This window comes from Antechinus flavipes, chromosome 1 (genome assembly GCF_016432865.1).
Source record: "Antechinus flavipes isolate AdamAnt ecotype Samford, QLD, Australia chromosome 1, AdamAnt_v2, whole genome shotgun sequence".
In the NCBI taxonomy this organism is placed as follows: domain Eukaryota; kingdom Metazoa; phylum Chordata; class Mammalia; order Dasyuromorphia; family Dasyuridae; genus Antechinus; species Antechinus flavipes.
The window spans coordinates 409,099,625-409,122,052 of NC_067398.1; the positions used below are offsets into that span (position 1 = coordinate 409,099,625).

Sequence of the window (22,428 nt, forward strand, 5' to 3'; positions counted from 1 at the left end):
AATTTTCTCTGTTTCCCCCTTCCCCATTGAGAAGGCAAGAAGTTTGACATATGTTATCTATGTGTAGTTGCGTGAAATACATTTCTATGTAACTCATTACATGAAAGAAAATAGAGATAAAATGTAAGAAAAAAATTTTAAAAAGTATATTTGACCTGCATTCAGGTTCCATGAGTTCTTTCTGCAGAGATGGATAGCACTTTTCAACATAAATCTTCTAGAATTGTGTTGGATCATTGTATTGTCAAGAATAGCTGTTATTCAAAGTCAATGACTATACAGTATTGCAATTACTGTTTACAATGTGCTCCTGTTTATGTTCGTTTCACTTGGTATAGATTCATGTAAGTCTTTCCAGGTTTTTTTTTTTTTTTCCTGAGAGCATTCTGCTCATCAATTCTTATAGCACAATATTATTTTATCATAACCATATATATAAAATAATATGGCCAGCCATTCCCTAGTTAATGGCAGCCTCTCAATTTCCAATTATTTGTTGCCATTAAAACTAGTTGCAAAAATATTTTTGTGCATATAGGTCTTTTGCCTTTTTAAAAATATGTCCTTTATATACAGATCTGTTAGTGGTATGGCTTGTTGAAACAGTACAAATAGTTTTTATAGTCCTTAGGCATAGTTCAAAGTTTTTCTCCATAATGGTTGAATCAGTATACATCTTCATCAACAATACATTAGTTATTTTAATTTTCCCCACATCTTCTCAAATAATTGTCATTTTTCTTTTCTGTCATATTAGCTAATCTGATACATGTGTGGTAGTAGCTCGATTGTTTTAATTTTATTTCTTTCATCAGTAGTGAATTAGAGGATTCTTTTATGACTATCAATTAATTACTTTGAAAACTTCCTGTTCATGTCCATTGACCATTTATTAATTAAGAATGACTTTTATTGTGATCAATTTGACTTTGTTTTGAGAAATAAGGTCTTTGTCAGAGAAATTTGCTGTAAATTTCCCCCAATAATGATTGCTAAATATATCTGTTCTACATTTTATTTTCCCCATTTATCCTAAACTCACTTTCCTTTTACCCTGACCATTATCAAAAAGGGTTTCGCTTCTAACTTTTACATTCCCCAATCTGCCCTTCCTTCTATCAGACTTCCATCTTATTCCCCTCCATTCTCATTTTATCTTCTTTCTTTCCTATTTTTCTGTATAGTAAAATAAATGACTCTCTGTGTTAATCCCTCTTAGAGCTAATTCCAATGAGAATAAGGTTCACATGCTCTCTCCCGTATCCCTCTCCATCTTTGTCCCATCTTCCCCTCTGTGTAAAATCTCTTTGGGGTCTCTTTTATATCCAATAATTTATTCCACATTATGTTTCCCTTTGCCCTTTTCCCAGTGTATTTGACAATTATCATTTTTCCAATAGGAATGTAAACAGTTTAACCTTATTTAATTACATATGATTTCTCTTGCCTGTTTATCTTTTTATTTTATTTTATTTTATTTGTATTTTGTATTTTGAAAGTCAAAGTTTCTATTCAACACTGGCTTTTCATCAAGATAGCTTGAAAGTCCTCTACTTCATTGAATATTTATTTTTCCCTTTGAAGGATTATATCAAGTTTTGCTGGGTAGTTGAATCTTAGTTTTAATCCTTGCTCTGTTGCCCTCCAGAATACCCTTCAACATATTATATTTTAAGTCCTACAATCTTTTTAATTTAGAAACTGTTAAATCTTGTATTATCCTTAATGTAGTTACATTATATTTGAATTGCTTATTTTTGCTGCTTGGTGAGTTTCTCTTGAAAGTTTTTTAAAGATGATGTCTATGTCCTTTTTCTTTTTCTTTTTCTTTTTTTTTCTTCTTTTCTTTCTTCCTTTCTTTTATCATGATAGATTTCAAGCAGTCCAATTCTTAAATCCTCTTTCCTAGATCTATTTTCCAGGTGAGCTATTTTACAAAAAATATATCTATATATGGTCTTCTACTTTTTCCCATTCTTTCATTTTTTAATTATTTCTTCATGTATCTTAAAGTCATTAGCTAGCATTTGTACAATTCTAACTGTTAAGGAATCATATTCTTCTTTAAGGCTTTGGATATAGGAGTTTTGACTTAGAAGTTTGTGTTTTTATCTTCCCTATCATCACTGTAAAATTATATAGTAACAATCTTTTCCTATTCAGTTTTGCTCTTTTCCAGCCTACTGCTTGTCTTTTAACTCTACATTAAATTGAGGTTCTGCTTCTGTATTGAAGAGGGCTTCTTCTCAAGTTTCAGGGTTTTGTGTAACTATTTTTCGAAATATTTATGTACCTGTAAGATTTCAGATCTTCTGAGATGGTATGATTTAGGGAGAGATTGGTTTAGCCTGTGGGTGACCACTATCGCTCTTTATTACCTTGGAACTGTGACCAGAAATCCAAATTCCCTGTGATCACAAACTATGATGTCCTGGTGCTTTTTCTTGCATTAAAACTGAGAACTAGATCCAAGTATAGACAATGCAACAGAATCCTGCAACTGGTACCAATAAAAGATCTTTAAAAATCTCTTTCTGATCACTTGCTAGATCTCCTTACTATCTGTGTGCTGAGAGGTCCAGAAACTGTCACTAATGCAACTGACAGTTTTTTCTAAGACCTGCTCCTGGTTTTCTGGGTCTGTTCTATATTGGTGCAGTCTGTGCTGTACTGTGTTCCACTTTTACCATGATACAATAAACAATTCCTACTGAATTTCTGTGTTATCTTTCACTGGAAAATTGTTTCATTCTGTCCGTTTGTGGTTCTGTCACTATAGAACTTGTTTTGAAGCATTCTATGGAGGAATTTGGAAAGGTTCAGTGGAGAGCTTAGGGAGACCTTCCCTTTTCTCTATCATCTTGGCTCTGCCTCCAGAACTTAATTTTAAAGAAGTCATACAGATCAAGCTTCTTTGTCCAGGGAAGATTAAGTTATTAAGTCAAACAAATGCTGCTCTGTCATTTCATTAAAAAAAAAAAAAAGCCTCTTGCCAAAGGAATCTATAAACTTCACATTGACATTAATGGTAGAGATTTTCGATTAGTTTGGCACTTATTACACATCTTATAGATATGGTTAAAGCAGTGGTTTCAAATGCAATTTACAGTTGGATTCCTGTATTAACATATTGACTTATTTTTTTTTAAGGTAATAATAATTTATGGTTTTTTTTTTTATTTTTCTATATTTTGTTAAATACTTCCCATTGTATTATAATCTGATTCAGGCTGCACTTTTTAGCTGTATACTTGGCAGACCTGGGAGTTTAGTCTAAAGGACTTCTACCAGATACTAATTTGGAGTCCCTGAAATAATTTGAATAGTATATCTTTCTTTATTATTCATTCTACTTTAAAGATCTATTACAATAAATTACTAATGTTCTTTCTCATTTCAATTGACTTAATCCCCATAAGAATACTAAACAATTTCCTATGGATGATATATGAAATGGAATTGTCTCAATTAAATATATGAAAAATAATCACATATTTAAAAAGTATGTTTAATAAATTCACTTTTCTGTTTTTGCTTTCCTTTTCTACTATCATGTACCTTAAAAGATCATAAACATTCTGTACTGAACAGTCAGTTAATAAGCCTTTATTTTGTGCTTTCTATAGGCTAGACATGATAAGTACTAGAGATACAAAGGAAATAAAAATAAAAAAGATTTTTTAAAAAAGCTCCAGTCTTCAAAGAGTTCACATTTTAATTTTTCATTGTGAGGGGTATAAATGTCTATGAATTAAATTTCTTATAGAAATAGATATATAGATATAGACATAGATATATACATACACACATATATATGCATATACATGAATATATGTATAGTTACATTATTTGTATGCAGATAGAAAAGAAGAAAAAAGAGAAAAGAAAGAAAGAAAGAAAGAAAGAAAGAGAGAAAGAAAGAAAAGAAGGAAGGAAGGAAGGAAAGAAAGAAAGAAAGAAGGAAGGAAGGAAGGAAGGAAGGAAAGAAGGAAGAAAGAAAGAAAGAAAGAAAGAAAGAAAGAAAGAAAGAAAGAAAGAAAGAAAGAAAGAAAGAAAGAAAGAAAGAAGAAAGGAAGGAAGGAAGGAAGGAAAGAAGGAAAGGAAGACTAAACTAGAGGTACGAAGGTTACAGGTAGTGTCAAATGTCTCCTCAAATATTTACTAGCTATACTGTAACCCTGTAAGTCACTTGACTTATATCTGCTTTACTTTGCACCTAACTCCCAAGAATGTCTGGAGAATAAGGTGAAATAATAATTGTAAAGTTTCTGATAAATAGTAGGGACTTAATAAATTTTGGTTAAATTTGTAAAAGCTAATTTAGGCTGCTGGTGGCTCAGTGGATTGAATGTTTAGTCTAAATTCCAGAAGACCTTAGTTTAAATCCAGGCTCAAAAACTTTGGCTAAGTGTCCCTGGAGGCAACTCACTTAACTTGTTTGATTTAGTTACCTAAGCTATAAAATGGGGGTGCTAAAAGCATTCACCTCCCAAAATTGTTGTGAGGATCAAATTAAATCAAGTCTGTAAAGTGAGGAGCATAGTGTAAATGCTATGTAAATGCTAGTCATTGATTTAATTTAATCAAGAGGGGAATGTATTAGCATCTGGGAAAAACAAAAAAGGCCTCATACAGAAAGTGGAATGTGAACTGACACTTAAAGGAGGCAAGGGAATTATAAGACAAAAGTTAAGAAATATAGAATCATTACTAGTTCCATTCTTTGCTTTATGTAAGCAAATGGAATTTAAATCTAAAAGGCTTTATATTTAAGCCTGAGAACTACAGACAAAGTGATCTTTTAAAAATGATAAGAAAATAATCAAAATCCTGATGATTCTTTACACTCAAACCTTAGGTAAAGATAATTTTGGTTCTAAGCTAAAGAGCCATTATTTAATATCAGGAAAGATATGGCTGCAGAGAATAAACAGATAAATGAATTCGCATTTGTTACCATAACAAAGTAAATTGTTTATTACTTTAAAACTATATTTTATGAATAAACTTATTGCTTTAAAGAGAAACATAATAAAGTTCACTTTTCTATTACAGGAAAAATCTCTGATATAACCTTTTGGAAAAAATATATATTGTCAAATATTCTGTAAATACCTTGTCAAAGCAAATCTTTGAAAAAATATTACTTAATTATAAACAGAAATTGATCTGTTCAACAAAATGTCAGAACTAAATATGGCTTTAAATCTTTATGTTCAGCTTGAAAGCAAAAGGATTTCCTATATGAATGATTCATTGACAGTAAAGGAAATATGATTATATAAATTCATTATTAAACTCTTTATCTGACATATATTCATGTTAAATTAAGTAAAAAATTGAGAAACCTAGACTGTTCAGCTCTAAAGAAATTACTCTTAATGATCTGTTTGGCTCTCTGCCCCATTGGATCATACAGTCTTTATAAAGGAGGCTATTTAAAGCCCACCTATAAGTTTAGATAGGGTTTTAAATAGCCCTAAGTTGGGTCTATTTAAGTCTGATCTAGATTATGGTACTGATCCTACTTATCTGCAAAGGAAATATAATTAAAGTAATAATACATAACATTCATATAATGTTTTAAGCTTTGAAAATATTATTTCATTTTATCCTCCCAATCACCCTGGGAAGTAGATGCTATTATTATAACTCTTTTTACAAATGAAGAAACAGAGGTTGCAAGAGAAAAAATGTCCAGTGTTAATCATTTAGTTAATAAGCATTAGAGATCAGCTAAATTTGAAATAAAATTACATGAGTCCAAGTTCAGTGTGCTATTTTGCTTCTGACAGACCAATGAAACATTTCATCATCAGATCAGACTTGCCATGGATTTTGCCCTATTTTACTTTGATTACATTTACTATAATAACAAACAAAAGTTGACAAGATGGTTAATCATTGAACCTATAAATATCAATTAATAGTGATGCTGTTTGAGTGATCTCATTTCCTGGTGGTCAAGAGGTTAATAGCAATAAAAGAGTTCTTAAGAATCCCCTTTAAATCGGCTGCAGATTTACAGTGAAAAAATTCACTCATTCCTGAATTATTAGTTGCAAAATGAAAGTTTATTGTTGTATACAAATCAATTTACTAAGAAACTGACTTCTGCAGTGGCAGATCTAGTGGGAAATGGAGTTTTGCCACTGAGAATGCTTTCTCAGTGGGCATAATGGTCCAAGCAAATTGTTTAGTCCATCTGCAAAGATCTTGGTTGAGGGAAGCTACTATATTGGATATCTTGGTGGGGGCTGGGACAATGGGAGTAGATCAGACCAGGTGTTGAGTTGGAACAGCCCTAGCTGATCAGACCAGGTGGGAGCTGGGATAGCCTGCCTCTCCTATTGGAATTGAAACACTTGAAAGGGGTGCTTTTTGACCAGGCTTTCTAATTGAATCAAAGGCTTTGGAATCATGGAAAGATCTGGGGAGGATATGCCTTCCCACAGGAGGGGCTGAGAATCTGAAAGGGATCATAGATCAAAAAGAAATAGTTTCTTAAAGGGACCCCAATCTGCTTCAATAGGACAAATTGCTTACAGTTGGACAATTGACTGTTCAAGAATGAAGACATTGATTTAGGATGAGAATTCCTGTATTTAAAGAAACAAATAAGGGTGGTTTTTCTTCTTTGTCCTTCATGTCTCCAGGAAGACCATGACACTACAGTGATTATGCCATGACATGCAAATAAAATGAATTTAAATGAGGAAAGTCTATGCAAAGTCATCTGCCTTACTTTCCCCTCCAGAGACACTTTGAGTCCAATGGCCAGGAATAGATCAGGAGATGGTCCTGAAAGCAAAGGGCGACCTTGATCTTTTGAAATCAGTTTGATTGAGGCTGCACCTGTTCAGTAATTAAAGCTAGGTAGTAACTGAGGCAAAGAATCTCCTCTTTTACCTAGTCCAAAAAAGAAAAACTAATTAAATAAATAAATATGGGAGAGAAAGACCCTCAGGATCTCTGGCCAAAGCAGAAATGATTACTATTTACATTCAATCTGGGTCATTCAAAACTCCAACAATGACTAAATGGGGTTTGACCTGAAAACATTAGTGAACAATCAATGAGAATCAGAGTGGTTTTGGTTTAAGGCAAGGTATGGAGTTGCTGCTACACTGTTTCTATGTTACCTATTTTATGTTCCATTTGTTAAGACTCTATTTTACCTTCCTATTCCTGAATCCTGGTGTTTTCTTCTATATAAAGTGTTTTTTGTTTGGGTTTTTTTTTTGGATTTTTTAAGATCTTTTCAGCTGTTAGAGTTGACCCTTTATACCAACATCTTGTGATTATATGCGTTTCTATACTATCCCCATAGAAAGTAAGCTGTTTGCCAACAAGGAATATTTCATTCCTTGTCTTTATATACCAAAGTATATATATATAGTGCCTGGTATATAGTAAAGATATAATAAATAGCTATTGATTGAGTGATTTGCTCCTAGACTATTAGTCATTTTCCTCTAGGACTAGAATAATATCTTATTTTTCTCCATACATCTTCATTATTTTCAGTGAAGACTGGGATGTTTATGCTAACCCATAGATCTTTTTGGTGTTCACCTCCATAGATAATGGGCCTTTAGATGGAGTAATTGCCAAGTCTGGCATCACAAAGGCTCATTTTCCTGATTTCAAATCTGGCTTCAGACTCTAGTTTTGTGACTTTGGACAAGACATTTACCCTTGTTTGCTTCAGTTTTAGCAACTATAAAATGATTTGGAATGAAATGAGAAACCATTCCTGTCTCTTGGTCAAGAAAACTCCAGATGGGGTAATGAAGAGTCAGAGACAATTGGAAATTGATTGAAAAACAAACACATACAAAAAAACATATATTTATCTTTGTACAATGAATAGAGGCTTGAACTTGTATTTATGAATCCCATCTCAAACATATACTAAAATCACAAGACCACAGACAAGAAACCTAACCTCTTAGTGCTTGCAGTGTGAAAATTTCTATTGTCTAAATCATATAGTTATTGTAAAAAAAAATACTTGATAAACCTTAAATTTCTAGGCAAATATGAATTATTATCAATATGGACTTTTACATTTGGCTAAAAAATCTGGGCTAGATTTGCTCAAATGGTATTTTAGTAGAATATTGCTAGTATTCTAACATTTCAATATAACTTTAGTTACTCTTTCTCCCAAGAAACTTTTATTTTAAACTATAATATCACTTTATTACCACTCAAATAAAAACATAAATAATAAATGCTTAAGATGAAAGTTTCAATTAGGTAGATTTCCATTTTTTATCTGGAAATATAATATCAGCTTATTAAAAATAATAAAAGGAAACATTTTTCTTCTTGTTATACTATGTTCTCTACATTTTACACAGATTCACACATTCAAAGACTATTTAAAACACACTGTTCAAAAACTATATAGGTGATACAAAATTTGAGATGATTTTTCTGCAACAAAATTTCTATTTACCCATGAAAAGTCTGGAGTTCATTTAGAAGGTATCCTGTCAGTACACTTCATGTGCTATTTGCTTATAATACTTCTTAGAAAGATTCAAGTGTACATTTTAAAATTGAATTTGAGTTTTTACTTCTAACATAAATGATTGTTTCCTTATAACCCTATATTCCAATTAAAAAAAAAAAATTGTGGTCTTAAGTAAGTTTTACTGGATGTGTTAATAAAGAAGTACAAAATTATTTTTCTTACCCATATCAGACATTTCTGGCACAGTTACGATATATGGTCCATCAGTAAATTTGGGTGCATTGTCGTTGATGTCTTGTACTTTGATAATAAATTCAGATTCAGGTTCAAGAGGTTTGTTTGTCCATCTATCAATAGCTTGTGCATGCAGGACATAGTGGGTCTTCTGCTCTCGGTCTAGACTTTTGGTTGAATGAATGTCTCCTGTGGTGTCATCAATGATAAATATTGTGCCAGCTCCTTCTCCAGTAAGGATATATTTGACTGAGCCATCACCTTTGTCAGAATTGGAGTGTAGCTGCAAAAGATAGGATACAATTTAATATGTATTGATATCATTATATTGTTATATTATAATATTTATATGTAGATTACAATTGTGTTACTTTGTTATGAAAATGCTTCAATTTTGATTTTCCATGGTGTCATGACTTTGGTAAAACTTATTTGTGTTATGATTTTTCAAGAAACTCAGTTATTGTTTAAGAAATTCAATAGTGAATGGACCCTTTAAATTTTTTATTTCACAGATTATTCAGTCACCTAATTTTATACTCAGTACATGTTTATGAGATCAATATATTATTATTAATTTATTTTTAAAAAACTATCCTTGCAATATAAAGTTACAGGAGCAGAAACTAACCCACACAATTGAGCTAGTATTACACTATGTCATTCTTTTCTTGGAGACATAATATACTCTATTTTTGTAATTCTGCTATATCTCCAAACTATTTCAACCTTACAATCAGGAAAAACATAATACAGAATAGAACTTTAATAACTACAAACTTTTCTCTTATTATCAATAGATGCAAAAGTTCTGTTTTTCTCCAATAATGTTCTTAGCAAGTATAAGGTTAATTTAGGTTCAGAATTCACATTCAACAGGTACAGACACTCTAAGGGATTTTCATAGGCACAAAGTATTCTGATTTGTTATGTGACTTTTGAAATGAAAGCTGCCTTTCTGGTGCAGGATGCACCAGAATATTCATTCATTACTTATGATGACTATATTTTACTAAGGGACTTAGCCAGATTTTCAAGGCAAACACAAGTCAGCAATAAATGCAACCTTAATCAATGTACAGGAGAGTGGCCTTTCCTTCTCATGGTCCTGACATTCCATTAGATAACTGCAAGATAAGATGCAATCAGAATTTAAACTAATAAATTGATCAACTTTCAATTAAAAATATATTTTCTTTAGAAATGTTTTGTGTTTTTGTATATAGCCTTAGGAAGACAGAATATTATAGTAGATACAGGGTAATCCTTGGAATTCTAAAAAAACTACTAAAAGAAAGTCTCTGGGGAGTATTTTTTTTTTTTATTTGACCTTCCCATATGCTGCTGCTCCACTTTTAAGATCCATTTTATGTGACATTTTCTCCCACTGGAAAACAAACTCTTTGATCTTTCTCTTTGCTTGCATTGTATTTCTAGCATTATTTAATTTCTGTTCCTGATCAGAAAGAAGCATTCAAAAATGCTTTATGCGTTATTTTTATTTTGGAAGACTTTTATTTCTTGCTTCTATCTATTGCTTCTATTTCAAATATATGTTAATTGTAAAAAAAAAAAAAAAATCAGAAGGCACGGCTTATTATGGCGTCCCAAGGAACCTTTCAAGACTATAAATAATAGACAATTTATAATTTGCCTATGTTTAGAAATTTTAATTTCTACAATTTAGGAATTCTTCACACTGATGTGCTAGAATGAGAGATTAAAAAAAAAAAAACACTTCCAAACAAATATTCCTTCTGTCTTTAAAATTAATATCCATGTATATACCAATGGATAAATGATAAACTTAAAACAATTTTATAATTTGATTGTGTCTGAAGAGATACAGACTGCTTCAACTGAATTGATGTGAGGCTAAGAACACAAATTGATTAAATGAATCAAAACATTATCAAACTTTCCTTATCTTTCTCACTTATGGATTTACTTTAACATGTCACATTTTATTTTTGTCTTTTTGGCCCATGGTATATATTTATATTTAAGTTTCTAGCAAGATTACAATTATAAAAGTTTGTTTACTTGAAAAACCATTGTCAGTCAAGATGGCTGAGTGAAGCCAGGAAGCTGCTCAAGTTCTCCAAGTTTCCCTCAAAAAACCATATGAAACCAAGCTCTGTACAGAGAATTATGGAATGAAATCACTCTCCATCAAGATAGATTGGAAAAACTTCAAAAAGGTTAGTCTCACTGGGACAAAAGGGGTTTTCAGTCCCGTTCTGACAGAGTCTGGGAAAGCCAGTAAGAGGGTCTTAATCACATCAGAAGAGCAATTGATAACTTTTGTCTTGGCTCAGTAGCAGAACAAACCAAAAGGATAGTTCTCTGTCCCACCTCAAATTCTGGGAGAACAGACTATTTTCCAGAAAAAGCAGAAAAACATGTCCATTCACTAGATGTTGATTTTTTTAAAATGATGAATATACCAAATCAATTTCTCATTAGGTAAAGAGAGTTTTTAAAATTTATTCTGAAGTTCATATATTTTAAAAGATACTTGAGAAAAAAAAAACCAGAAAATGAGAAATAAATAATTTTATGGAGTAGAAATTAGCTTTAATTGAGATTTTTTTCTTCAATTTTCACCAGCAGAATGATAAAACCAAGTTGCGATATTCATGAAATTCTGGCAGGAATAACTCATTTTAGGATAAACAAATTGCAAGGCCTGATAAATGTTCGTTGTAAATTAGTGAAGTAGCTATTACTTGAGTGGAAGTAAATGGTTGCCATATTATTGAAAGTATAGAGAAAATGAACCAGATTATGTTAACAAACCTTGAAAATCTATTTTCGAATGTCTTACACATTCACTGCATCGTAACTGTTTAAATGAGAAGGAACCAAGGAAATTAAATAAAAGGAACTTTTAAAAAATATATCATCTTTAATGTGGTTTTTGGATTATGTAGCTGCTTTTCTTTTGGTGACTGATAACACCAAAATAAAAGAGAGTAAGCAATTTTTCAAAAACTCTCTGTAAGTCAACTTTTTCATTGAACAACTCAGAATTTAGAACATGATATTTAAACTTTAGAAGAAATATTTCCAAATTCTGACTTGAGTGGCCAGAAGATTATTTGACCTATCAATCAGAAGTAGGGTTAAATAGGCAGTGTGAGCAACCCTATCAATATCTCTGCTTATAAGGAACAGGAGAAAATCAACAGTCGTAAAGTAGAATAAATTTTTTTTAATGGATTCAGAGAATTATAAATGAAAAAGTTGATCAGAAATAGTTATTTTTTAAAATATACTTTAAATAATCTCTCACTAATCCATATCCTCAAAAAAACCTTTCCTAAAAATTTAAGTATTGGAGGAAGGGAGAGACCAAAAAATAGCATTTTAAAAGAAAAGTGATGTTATCTGTATTTATTTGAAGAAATAGATAAAGCAAGAAGAACAAATCAATTCAAGTTATTTTTAAGGTAAATTCCGGAGTTAACGTAAAAAAAACATTTATATGTATTCCCTTGATATAAACATTTCCTACAAAAATGCAGTTTGACATCCATCCATGGTGTGTGATTTATGTCCTTCTCTTTCCATTAATATTCCACAGAAGTTGGATGCCTCTAGAAGGCCTTCATATCTGCCAGAAAACTGGACTCACCAATACAACAAGAAGTTTCTCCCTTGCTGTTTGTCACTTCATGACTAGACCATCTCCCATTTTACTGGCTTACACTTCCTTTATCTTCCTATTCTTTCAACATTCCAGCTTCTTTGATAATGAGATTGCTCATGATTGTGTATATGGATTAAGTTTCTGCATTAGTGTATTAAATCCTTAATCACTGGAAAAAGATATCACATTTGAAGCACCAATAGTCTATAGGTAGATTTTTAAAAAGTTCTAAGTAATACTGTCTATTTCCACAGTTATTATAAAAGTTGAAGAGCAAGCCACAGAGAATTGAAATCATTTTGTATTTCTGTTCCTTGAGTAAAACAATTATTTGATTAATCTGCTGTTTCTGATCATCATAGTACTTAATGTACATAGTGGCTCAGAGTTAGTGACCTAGTCAGTATTCACAAGGCTTTCTACCTTGGTAGGATTTTCAAGAAGTTATTTTCCACTGGAATTTCCTTAAAAAAATACAGGGTCAGTTAGGGTGTTCATAAAAACACAGAACTCTTCTGGAGGTAAAACCAAGATGGCAGAGACTAGATACATTTCTTTCTGACTTTCTCCATAACCCTTAGACTAATTAGCAAATCCAGCTTCTGAATTAGCTCTGGACCAGCAAAACCAATAATATTGGGAGTGCAAGAAATTACCAGTAGAAAAGAATTTCAAAGACTGCCAAAAAAGGTCTGTTTCAATTGGAAACCAAAGGGAGGCAGCCAAGAATAAGAAGATGAGTATTTGTATTCATATTCCCACAGCTCATATTCTCAAGGCAATGTGGACTCCATGGGGTGGTGCACACTCCATGGGGCAGAAAATCTATGGGGAGGAATCTACAGCTGTATTGGCCACTCTGCCTTGGTTACAAGGCAGTAGAGTAGCAGAGAAGTTAGAAAATATCCAAGACTATTAGAATTATAGTGTTAACTCAGCTTGAAACAAGGTGATAACTCAAGGTAGATGTTAGAATCCTAGTGTTAACTCAATGGAATTGATACAATGCTTGTGTTCACACCTTTAGAGAGCTCATATAAGCAAGAAATATTTAAGTACTCATTGGAGTTCACACTTTTGGGAGATTCACAAGTCAGTATTCAGTATGAGATTCACAAGCCAGAAACCCATAATCCTATTCTCAGATCCCACAATCCCACTCTCTCGGAGGAGGAGTCAACCTTTGGGAGATCATATATATAGAAGCTCTTAGAGTTTCAAGTTAGTTACTTCGGAACATTGCCAGGTGTCAGAGAAGAGCATTCTGGGAGGAAGCCCACAAGCCCACTCTTGGAGGTGGATTCAGATACATTCCATCTTCCACCTTTGTGCTGGCTAGAGGCTGAAGAAAGCAGAGGCAAAGAACAACTGCAAGAGCTCTTGGAACCAGTAGAAAGATAGGCCTCTAAGAAAAACTAACCAGGCTATTTTGGAAGGAGAAAATAAACGTTTTCATTTTATCAGCTGGCTGCATTTTGGAGTAATTATTACTTTTAACTGATACTAAGGCTGCCTCCAGAAAACCTCCTCAAGAAACCTGCTCCCAAAGAGAACCATTATATTTTAAAGAAGAAGAACACCACATAAGACAAACACAAAAGATCAATACTGAACTAAAAATGCCAGAAACTCACAGGATCTGGCCACATACATCCAATACCAGGAATGAGTCAGCACTGGCCCAGTGTAGCCTGGGCTGCTGATAGAGGAAGCCACTGCTTGTAGGGGAAACTTGGAAAACCTCCCATGCCCTAAAAGCAGACCTTAACTTAAAAAAAAAAAAAAGAGTAAAAAAAGTAGAGAACTCTGATGATAGAAAGCTTTTATGATGAAAGAGAAGAACAGATTTCAAATCCTGAGCAGACTAAAGGCAAATTGTCTCCAGCTGAAGCCCCAGAATGTGATATAACCAGGTCCCCATCACACAAGGCTTTCCTAGAAGAAATTTTAAAGTATCTTAATAGAGATCTAGTAGATCTCTTTTTTTTTTCTAGTAGAAAAATGGGAAAGGAAATGGAAACTTTGCAAGAGGGTTTGGAAAAGGCAGATAACTCATTAAAAGATAGATTTGATAAAATGAAAAAAGAAAACAACTCCCAGAAAAAACAGAATTTGTAAAACAGAAAAAGAAAATAACTCCTTAAGAAACAGAATTTGTGAAATGGAAAAAAATTTATAGAACAAAACAACTCATTTAAAAATCCAAATGGACAAATACAAAAATAAGTTTTAAAAAAATGAAAAAAAATTAATTCACTAAAATAAGAACTGAACAAATGAAAATGAATGACTCAGTGAGACAATAAGAATGAGTCAAGCAAAATAAAAAAAAAAAAAAAGAAAGAAAAAAAAAGTAAAATATCTAACTGGGAAAACAACCAACATGGAAAATAGAGCTAGGAGAGATAATCTAAGGATTAATGGACTCTTTGAAATACATGATGAAAATAAAAAAGAGCCTAGACACTATTTTTCAGGAAATAATCAAAGAGAATTGCCCAGATGTGATAGAATCAGAAGGTAAAATGACCAGTGAAAGAATTTATTGAACACCTCCTGAAAGAGAGGTATTCATGGCTATTTCAGAACTATCAGACAAAGAAAAAAAATTACAAGCAGCCAGAAAGAAACAATTCAAATACTGAGAAACCACAATAAGAATTACTCAGCACCTAGCAGATCAAAAGGCCTAGAATCTGATATTCTGCAAGGGAAAGGAAATTGGAATGCAATCAAAAATAAATTACCCTGATAAACTGAACATTTTCTTTCAGGAGAAAAGATGGAAAATAAATGAAATTGGTGAATTCCATTTATTTTTCATGAAAAGACCAGAACTAAACAAAAAATATGACTCCAAATATAGAACTTAAGAGAAGCACAAAAAGGTAAAAAGGAAAAAAAAAAACTTTTGAGAACTATTTTTGTTATGGATATACATAAAGAATACATGTATAATCTAATTTTACTATTATAATATAAAAAAGAACTAGAGGTAGAAAGAGGATTGTAAAGAAAAAAAGGGGAAAATAGAGGTTAAATGAGGGAAATCACATCTTGGGAAGAGGCAAAGAAAACTTATTATAACTGAGGAAAAGAAGGGAAGCTGATGAATCTTGTGTGAACCTTACTCTCATCAGATTTGGCTCAAAGAGAGAATATTAGACATATTTGATTTCACTGAGAAACATAGCTCACTGTATAGCAAAGTGGGAGAGGGAAGGGGAAAAAGGGAAGGGGTAGGCTAAATAGAAGAAAAAATAAAAATAGTGGGGGAAAGATATAAGAGAAGAGGAAGGTCTCTAAAGGGGAATGACTGCTTGAGGCAAGTAGTGGTAAGTAAAATCCTGGGGAAAAGGGGAAGGGGAAAAGGAAACAGAAAAATATAATATGGGATTAATAAAATGGCAGGAAGTAAAGAATTATTAGTTTTAACTGTAAATGTGAATGGGGTGAACTCTCCCATAAAACATAAGTGGATAGCAGACTAGATTAAAAGCCAGAATCCTACAATATGGTGATCATAAGAAATACATTTAAAGCAGAACAATACATACAGAGTAAAGGTAAGAGACTGGAGCAGAATCTATTATGCTTCAGGTGAAGTAAGAAAACAGGGGTAGCGATCTTGATCTCAGATCAAGCAAAAGCAGAAATTGATCTAATTAAAAAGATAAGGAAGAAAATTATATCTTGCTAAAGGATACAGTAGATAATGAAGCAATCACAATATTAAACATTTATGCACTAAGTGGTGTAGCATCTAAATTCCTAAAGGAGAAGTTAAGAAAGTTGAAAGAAGAAATAGATAGCAAAACTAAAATAATGGAAGATCACCTTGCTCTCAGAACTACATAAATCAAAATACAAAATAAATAAGAATGAAGTTAAAGAGATAAATAGAATACTAGAAAAGCTAAATATGATAGATCTTTGTAGAAATTTGAATGGCAACTCATGGACCCTATACAAAAATTGATTATATATTAGGACATAAAAACCTCAAAATCAAATGCAGAATAATAGAAATAGCAAATGCATTTTTTTCAGCTCACGATGCAATGAAAATTACATTCAGTAAAATGACAGGGGAAAATAGACCAAAAAGAAATTGGAAACTAAATCATCTCATCCTAAAGAATGAATGAGTGAAACAGCAAAGCATGGACACAATCAATAATTGCATCCAAGAGACTGACAATAATGATACAACATATCAAAATCTGTGGGATGCAACCAAAGTGGGAATAGGAGGAAACTATGTCTTTAGATGCTTACTTGCATAAAATAGAAAAAGAGCTTATACCTGAAAAAAGCTAAAGAAAGAACAAATTGGAAACCTTCATCAAATACCAAACTTGAAATTCTAAAAGTAAAAGGAGAGATCAATAAAATTGAAACAACAACAAAAAAAACCTATTGAACTAATAAATAAAACTAAGAGTTGGTTTTATGGAAAAAAACAAAAAAATAGACAAATTTTTAGTTAATTTGATTAGAAAAAGGAAAGAGGAAAATCAAATTGTGAGCCTCAAAAATGAAAAGGGAGAACTATGCAACAATGAAGAGGAAATTTGAACAATTATTAGGAGTTGCTTTGCCCAACTTTATGCCAATAAATTTGACAACCAAAGTGAAATGGATGAATACCTACAAAAATATATATTGCCCAGATTAACAGAAGAGGAAATAAACTACTTAAATAGGTCCATTTTAGATAAATAAACAGAACAAGCTATTAATCAACTTCCTAAGAAAAAATCCCCAGGACCAGATGGATTTACATGTTAATTCTACCAAACATTTAAAGAACAATTAACTCCAATAGTATATAAACTGTTTGAAAAAATAGGGAATGAAGGAGTCATACCAAATTCTTTTTTATGACACAGACATGGTACTGATACCTAAACCAGATAGAATGAAAACAGAGAAAGAAAATTATAGACAAATCTCCCTAATGAATATTGATACTAAAATCTTAAATAAAATATTAGCAAAGAGATTACAGAAAATAATCCCCAGAATAATATACCACAATCAAGTAGGATTTATACCAAAAATTCAGGGCCGGTTCAATATTAGAAATCCTAATAACCAAATTAACAAAAAACATGATTATCTCAATAGATGCAGAAAAAGCAATTGATAAAATCCAATACCCATTCCTAATAAAAACACTAGAGAGTATAGGAATAAATGAACTTTTCCTTAAAACAGTAAGTAGCATCTATTTAAACCATCAGCAAACATCAAATATAATGGGGATAAACTGGAACCATTCCCAGTAAAATTGGGGTGAAACAAGGTTGCCCACTATCACCATTACTATTCAACATTGTATTAGAAATGCTAGTTTTGGCAATAAGAGAAGAAAAAGATTAAAGGAATTAGAGTAGGTAAGGAGGAAACCAAATTATCACTCTTTGCAGATGATATGATGATATACTTAGAAAACTCTAGAGAATCAACTAAAAAACTATTAGAAATAACCCACACCTTTAGCAAAGTTGCAAGATACAAAATAAATCCAAATAAATCATTAGCATTTTTATATATCACTAACAAAATCCAACAACAAGAGATACAAAGAGAGATTCCATGTAACATAACTGCCAATAGTATAAACTATTTGGGAATCTATATGCCAAGGAAAAGTTAGGAACTACAAAATACTTTCCACACAAATAAAGTCAAATCTAAGCAATTGAAAAAATATCAAGTGCTCTTTGATAGGTCAAGCAAATATAATAAAGATGACAATACTCCCTAAACTAATCTATTTATTTAGTACTATACCAATTCTCCCAAGAAACAATTTTACTGACCTAGAAAAAATAAAAACAAAATCCACTTGGAAGATCAAAATGTAAAAAATTTATTAAGGAATTAATGAAGAAAAGCAAATGAAGATGGCCTAGCCTTATCAGATCTAAAACTATATTATTGAGCAGCAATCATCAAAATCATTTGGTACTGCCTAAGAAATAGAGAAGTGGATAAGGGAATGTTAGCTTCACTGAACAAAACAATCAATGACTATAACAATCAAGTATTTGACAAACCCAAAGTCTCCACCTTTTGGGAAAAGAATTCACTATTTGATAAAAAGTTCTGGGAAAATTGGAAACTACTATGGCAGAAAGTAGGTATAGACCCACACATAACACCATATACCAAGATAAGATCAAAATGGGTTCATAATCTAAGCATAAAGAATGACATTATAAATAAATTAGAAGAATATAGGATAGTTTACCTCTCAGATTTGTGGAGCAGAAAGAAATCTGTGACCAAAGAAGAACTAGAAATCATTATTGATCTACTTTGTGAAATTATTTAGTTTGTGATAATTTTTGATTATACTAAGTTAAAAAGTTTTTGTACAAAAAAAAAAAAAAAAAACTGGGAAAATATTTTTACATCCAAAGGATCTGATAAAGGCCTCATTTCTAAAACATATAGAGAATTGACTCAAATTTGTAATAGTTCAAGCCATTCTCCAATTGATAAATGGTCAAAGCTTATGAACAGACAATTTTCAGATGAAGAAATTGAAACTATTTGTAGTCACATGAAAAGGTGCTCCAAATCACTATTGATCAGAGAAATGCAACTTAAGACAACTCTGAGATACCACTACACATCTGTCAGATTGGTTAAGATGACAGGAAGACATAACAATGAATGTGGGTGGGGATGTGGGAAAACTGGGACACTGATACATTGTTGGTGGAACTGTGAATGGATCCAACCATTTTGGAGAGCAGTTTGGAACTATACTCAAAAAGTTATCAAACTGTACATACTCTTTGATCCAGCAATGTTTGTACTGGGATTATATCCAACAGAGATCTTGAAGGAGGAAAAGGGACTCACATGTGCAAAAAATATTTGTAGCAGCCCTCTTTGTAGTGGCTAGAAATTGGAAACTGAGTAGATGCCCATCAATTGGAGAATGGCTGAATAAATTGTGATATATGAATATTATGGAATATTATTATTCTGTAAGAAATGACCAACAGGATGATTTCAGAGAGGCCTGGAGAGACCTACATGAACTGATGCTAAGTGAAATGAGCAGAACTGAGAGATCATTATACACGGCAACAACAATATTATATGATGATCAATTCTGATGGATATGGCTCTCCTACAATGAGATGATTCAAACCAGTTCCACTTATTCAGTGATGAAGAGAGCCATCTATACCCAGAGAGAGAACTGTGGGAACAGTGTGTTGAACACAACATAGCATTCTCACTCTTTTTGTTGTTATTTGCTTGCATTTTATTGAACAAAGAAGAACTAGAGAATATTATAGACAACTCTGATTATATTAAATTAAAGATTTTTTAACAAATAAACCAACAAAACCAAGAATAAAATGAATGTACAAAGCTGGGAATAATCATTACAGTCAGTGTTTATGATTAAATCTCATTTTTAAAATACATTAAGAACTATATCAAATTTATAAGGATACATATCATTTTCCAGTTGATAAATGGCCCAAGAATATGAAATTTTTAGATGATAAAATTAAAGCCATCTATAGTATGAAAAAATGCTGTAAATCACTATTGAATAGAGAAATGCAAATTAAACAATTCAGAGATAATACCTCATACCTCTCATATTGGCTAAGATGACAGGATAAAATAATGATCAATGTTAGAGAGGATCTGGGAAAATTGGGACACTAATGTCCCAATATTGGTGGTGAATTGACTCAACCATTATGGAGAATAATTTGGAACTATACCCAAAAAGCTATAAAACTGTGCATACCATTTGACTCAGCAGTGTCATTGTTGTACCTTTATGTAAAGAGCTGAAACTCTTGAGTTCATGTACTGAGGTTCAGACAAACAAGCACTTAAAACTAATTACCAATTGGACAATACTCTATTAGCATTTGCTTGGAAAATGGCCTACCCTACCATTCTGTGCTGGCTTGATTGGTTGGTATATAGGGAGATTGGGAGGAGGGAAAAAAGGTGGAGTAAGACAAGCTTTTGAGCAATTTGAAAGTATCATTAAATGTTATAAAACCATGCATACCCTTTGAAGTAGCATCTCCAGTACTAAGTCTGTATCTCCAAAGAATTTTTTTTTAAAAAAGGAAAAGAACTTATATGCTTAAAAAAAAAAAAGCAGTTCTGTTCTGGTGGCAAAGATTGGAGAATGAGGGAATGCCTATCAATTACAGAATCACTAATATGTAATTATGATGGAATACTATTATGCTGTAAGAAATGATGAATAGAATGCTCTCAGAAAGATCCAGAAAAGATAGTCATGTGCTGATATGAAGTGAAATATACTGTGTGCAAAGAAACAGCAATATTTTAAAATGATCAATTGTAAATGTCATAACTTTTCTCAACAGTACAGTCATCCAAAATAATTCTGAAGAATTTATGATAAAAAATACTATCCATACCCAGAGAAAGAACTGATGGTGTCTATATGCAGATTGAAGTTTATTTATTTTTATTTCTTTTTCTTGAGTTTTTGTATTTGCTTTGTTGTTATTGGGCATTTTTTGGGGGGTCTTTGTTTTCTTTCACACAAAGATTATTATGGAAATATTTTGCATCACTACATATATATGAACTGTATTTAATTGCTTTCTTTCTCACTGAGGAACTGTGGAAAGGGAGGGAAAAATTTTCTGGAAATCAAAGTTTTAAAATTAATGTTAAAATTTGTATGTGACTAGGGAAAAATAAAATAACAAATGAATTTAAAAAATACAGAGTCAGAATGGCACTTTTATACAGCAGTCAACTAATAATTGTTAAGTAACTTTGTGTGTGTGTGTGTGTGTGTGTGTGTGTGTGTGCAAGCTATGGAGCAAGCTGCTATTGTTGTTAAAAAGACCAGACTCTAAATCCATGATTCTAATCCTTTTAAGGCCTACATTGTAGTACAATAATAACAGTATAGAGGGTCAATCAATTACAATGATCTACAAACTAATCAACACAGCTAGAGAACAATCTTGTCCTAGTAAATTTAGCATTTATATAGCACTTTGAAGTTTGCAAAGTACTTTTATATAAATGTCACATTATTTGATTTGTGCTACAACCCTGGAAAGTAGGTACAATTGTTATCCTATTTTATAGATAAGGAAGAAATTAAGTGACTTGTCTAGAGTCACAGAACTACTCAGTATAAAACTGAACTTGAATTGAGATCTTGACTCTGGGCCTATTGTTCTACCTAACTGCCTCCCATTGATTATTATGCCTACTTATTTTGATATAGTTAATTTGAGCTATCTTTTCTTTGATTACAGTGACTACCAAGTGAATATATTCTAATACTATCTTATATTATTGATTTTAATTTATATTGACTATATTTTAGTATATATGTTATTTTCTAAATGAAATTATATTCTTAAGGGCAGTGATAGACATTTGTTGAATGCATTATCTTGTTACCTGAGAAACATTGAGGTACACAGTAAAAAGCAATGTAAAAAAAGTAATGTAAACATAGGAATATTGATTATCACAAGTAAGGTAATGATATTAAGTTACTGGATTAGCTATCCATATCTGTCTTAGGACAAATTCCTGTCCTTTTATACCTCACAAATTACTCATACCTCACAAACTAAGAAAGTAGTTAATCACATATTGTACATAAAATAAATTTCATTTCACCTCAGATATTTGTGTTTCTTTGCACTAAAAAAACAAACATCTTGACACAAAGTTTTTTAAAGTGATTTATGATATTGTGGAATAAGGAAGCATGGTAAAACCTAATGGGAAGAAATCTTTGCGAGGAGATAGAAACAGCAACAAAAAATCATAGTGCATTGAATTTTATACCTGAAAAATACATCAAAGATGTTAGAATCACTGATCTAGAAAGCTAGACAGATCTTAGCAAGTCATCTAGTCTAATTTCTAAAATTTTATTTTTCTGTAAACCAAGGAAACTAAAGCTCAGTGTGGTTAATTTTTTTTTCATATTTATTAAGTGAAAGTACTGTGATTTAAAATTATTTTCATTTGATTTTAAATCCAGTTGCTCTTT

General features: G+C 31.8%; 1 protein-coding gene across 1 annotated transcript in view; it reads right to left on the minus strand.

The window, feature by feature from the left end:
* The window catches only part of CDH18 (cadherin 18), a 518,729-nt gene that overhangs the window by 347,369 nt on the left and 148,932 nt on the right, over positions 1 to 22,428 (minus strand). The window contains exon 3 of the mRNA XM_051969876.1: positions 8,705 to 8,999. Coding sequence (XP_051825836.1) covers positions 8,705 to 8,999 — 295 coding nt within the window. The remainder of the gene's footprint in view (positions 1 to 8,704; positions 9,000 to 22,428) is intronic.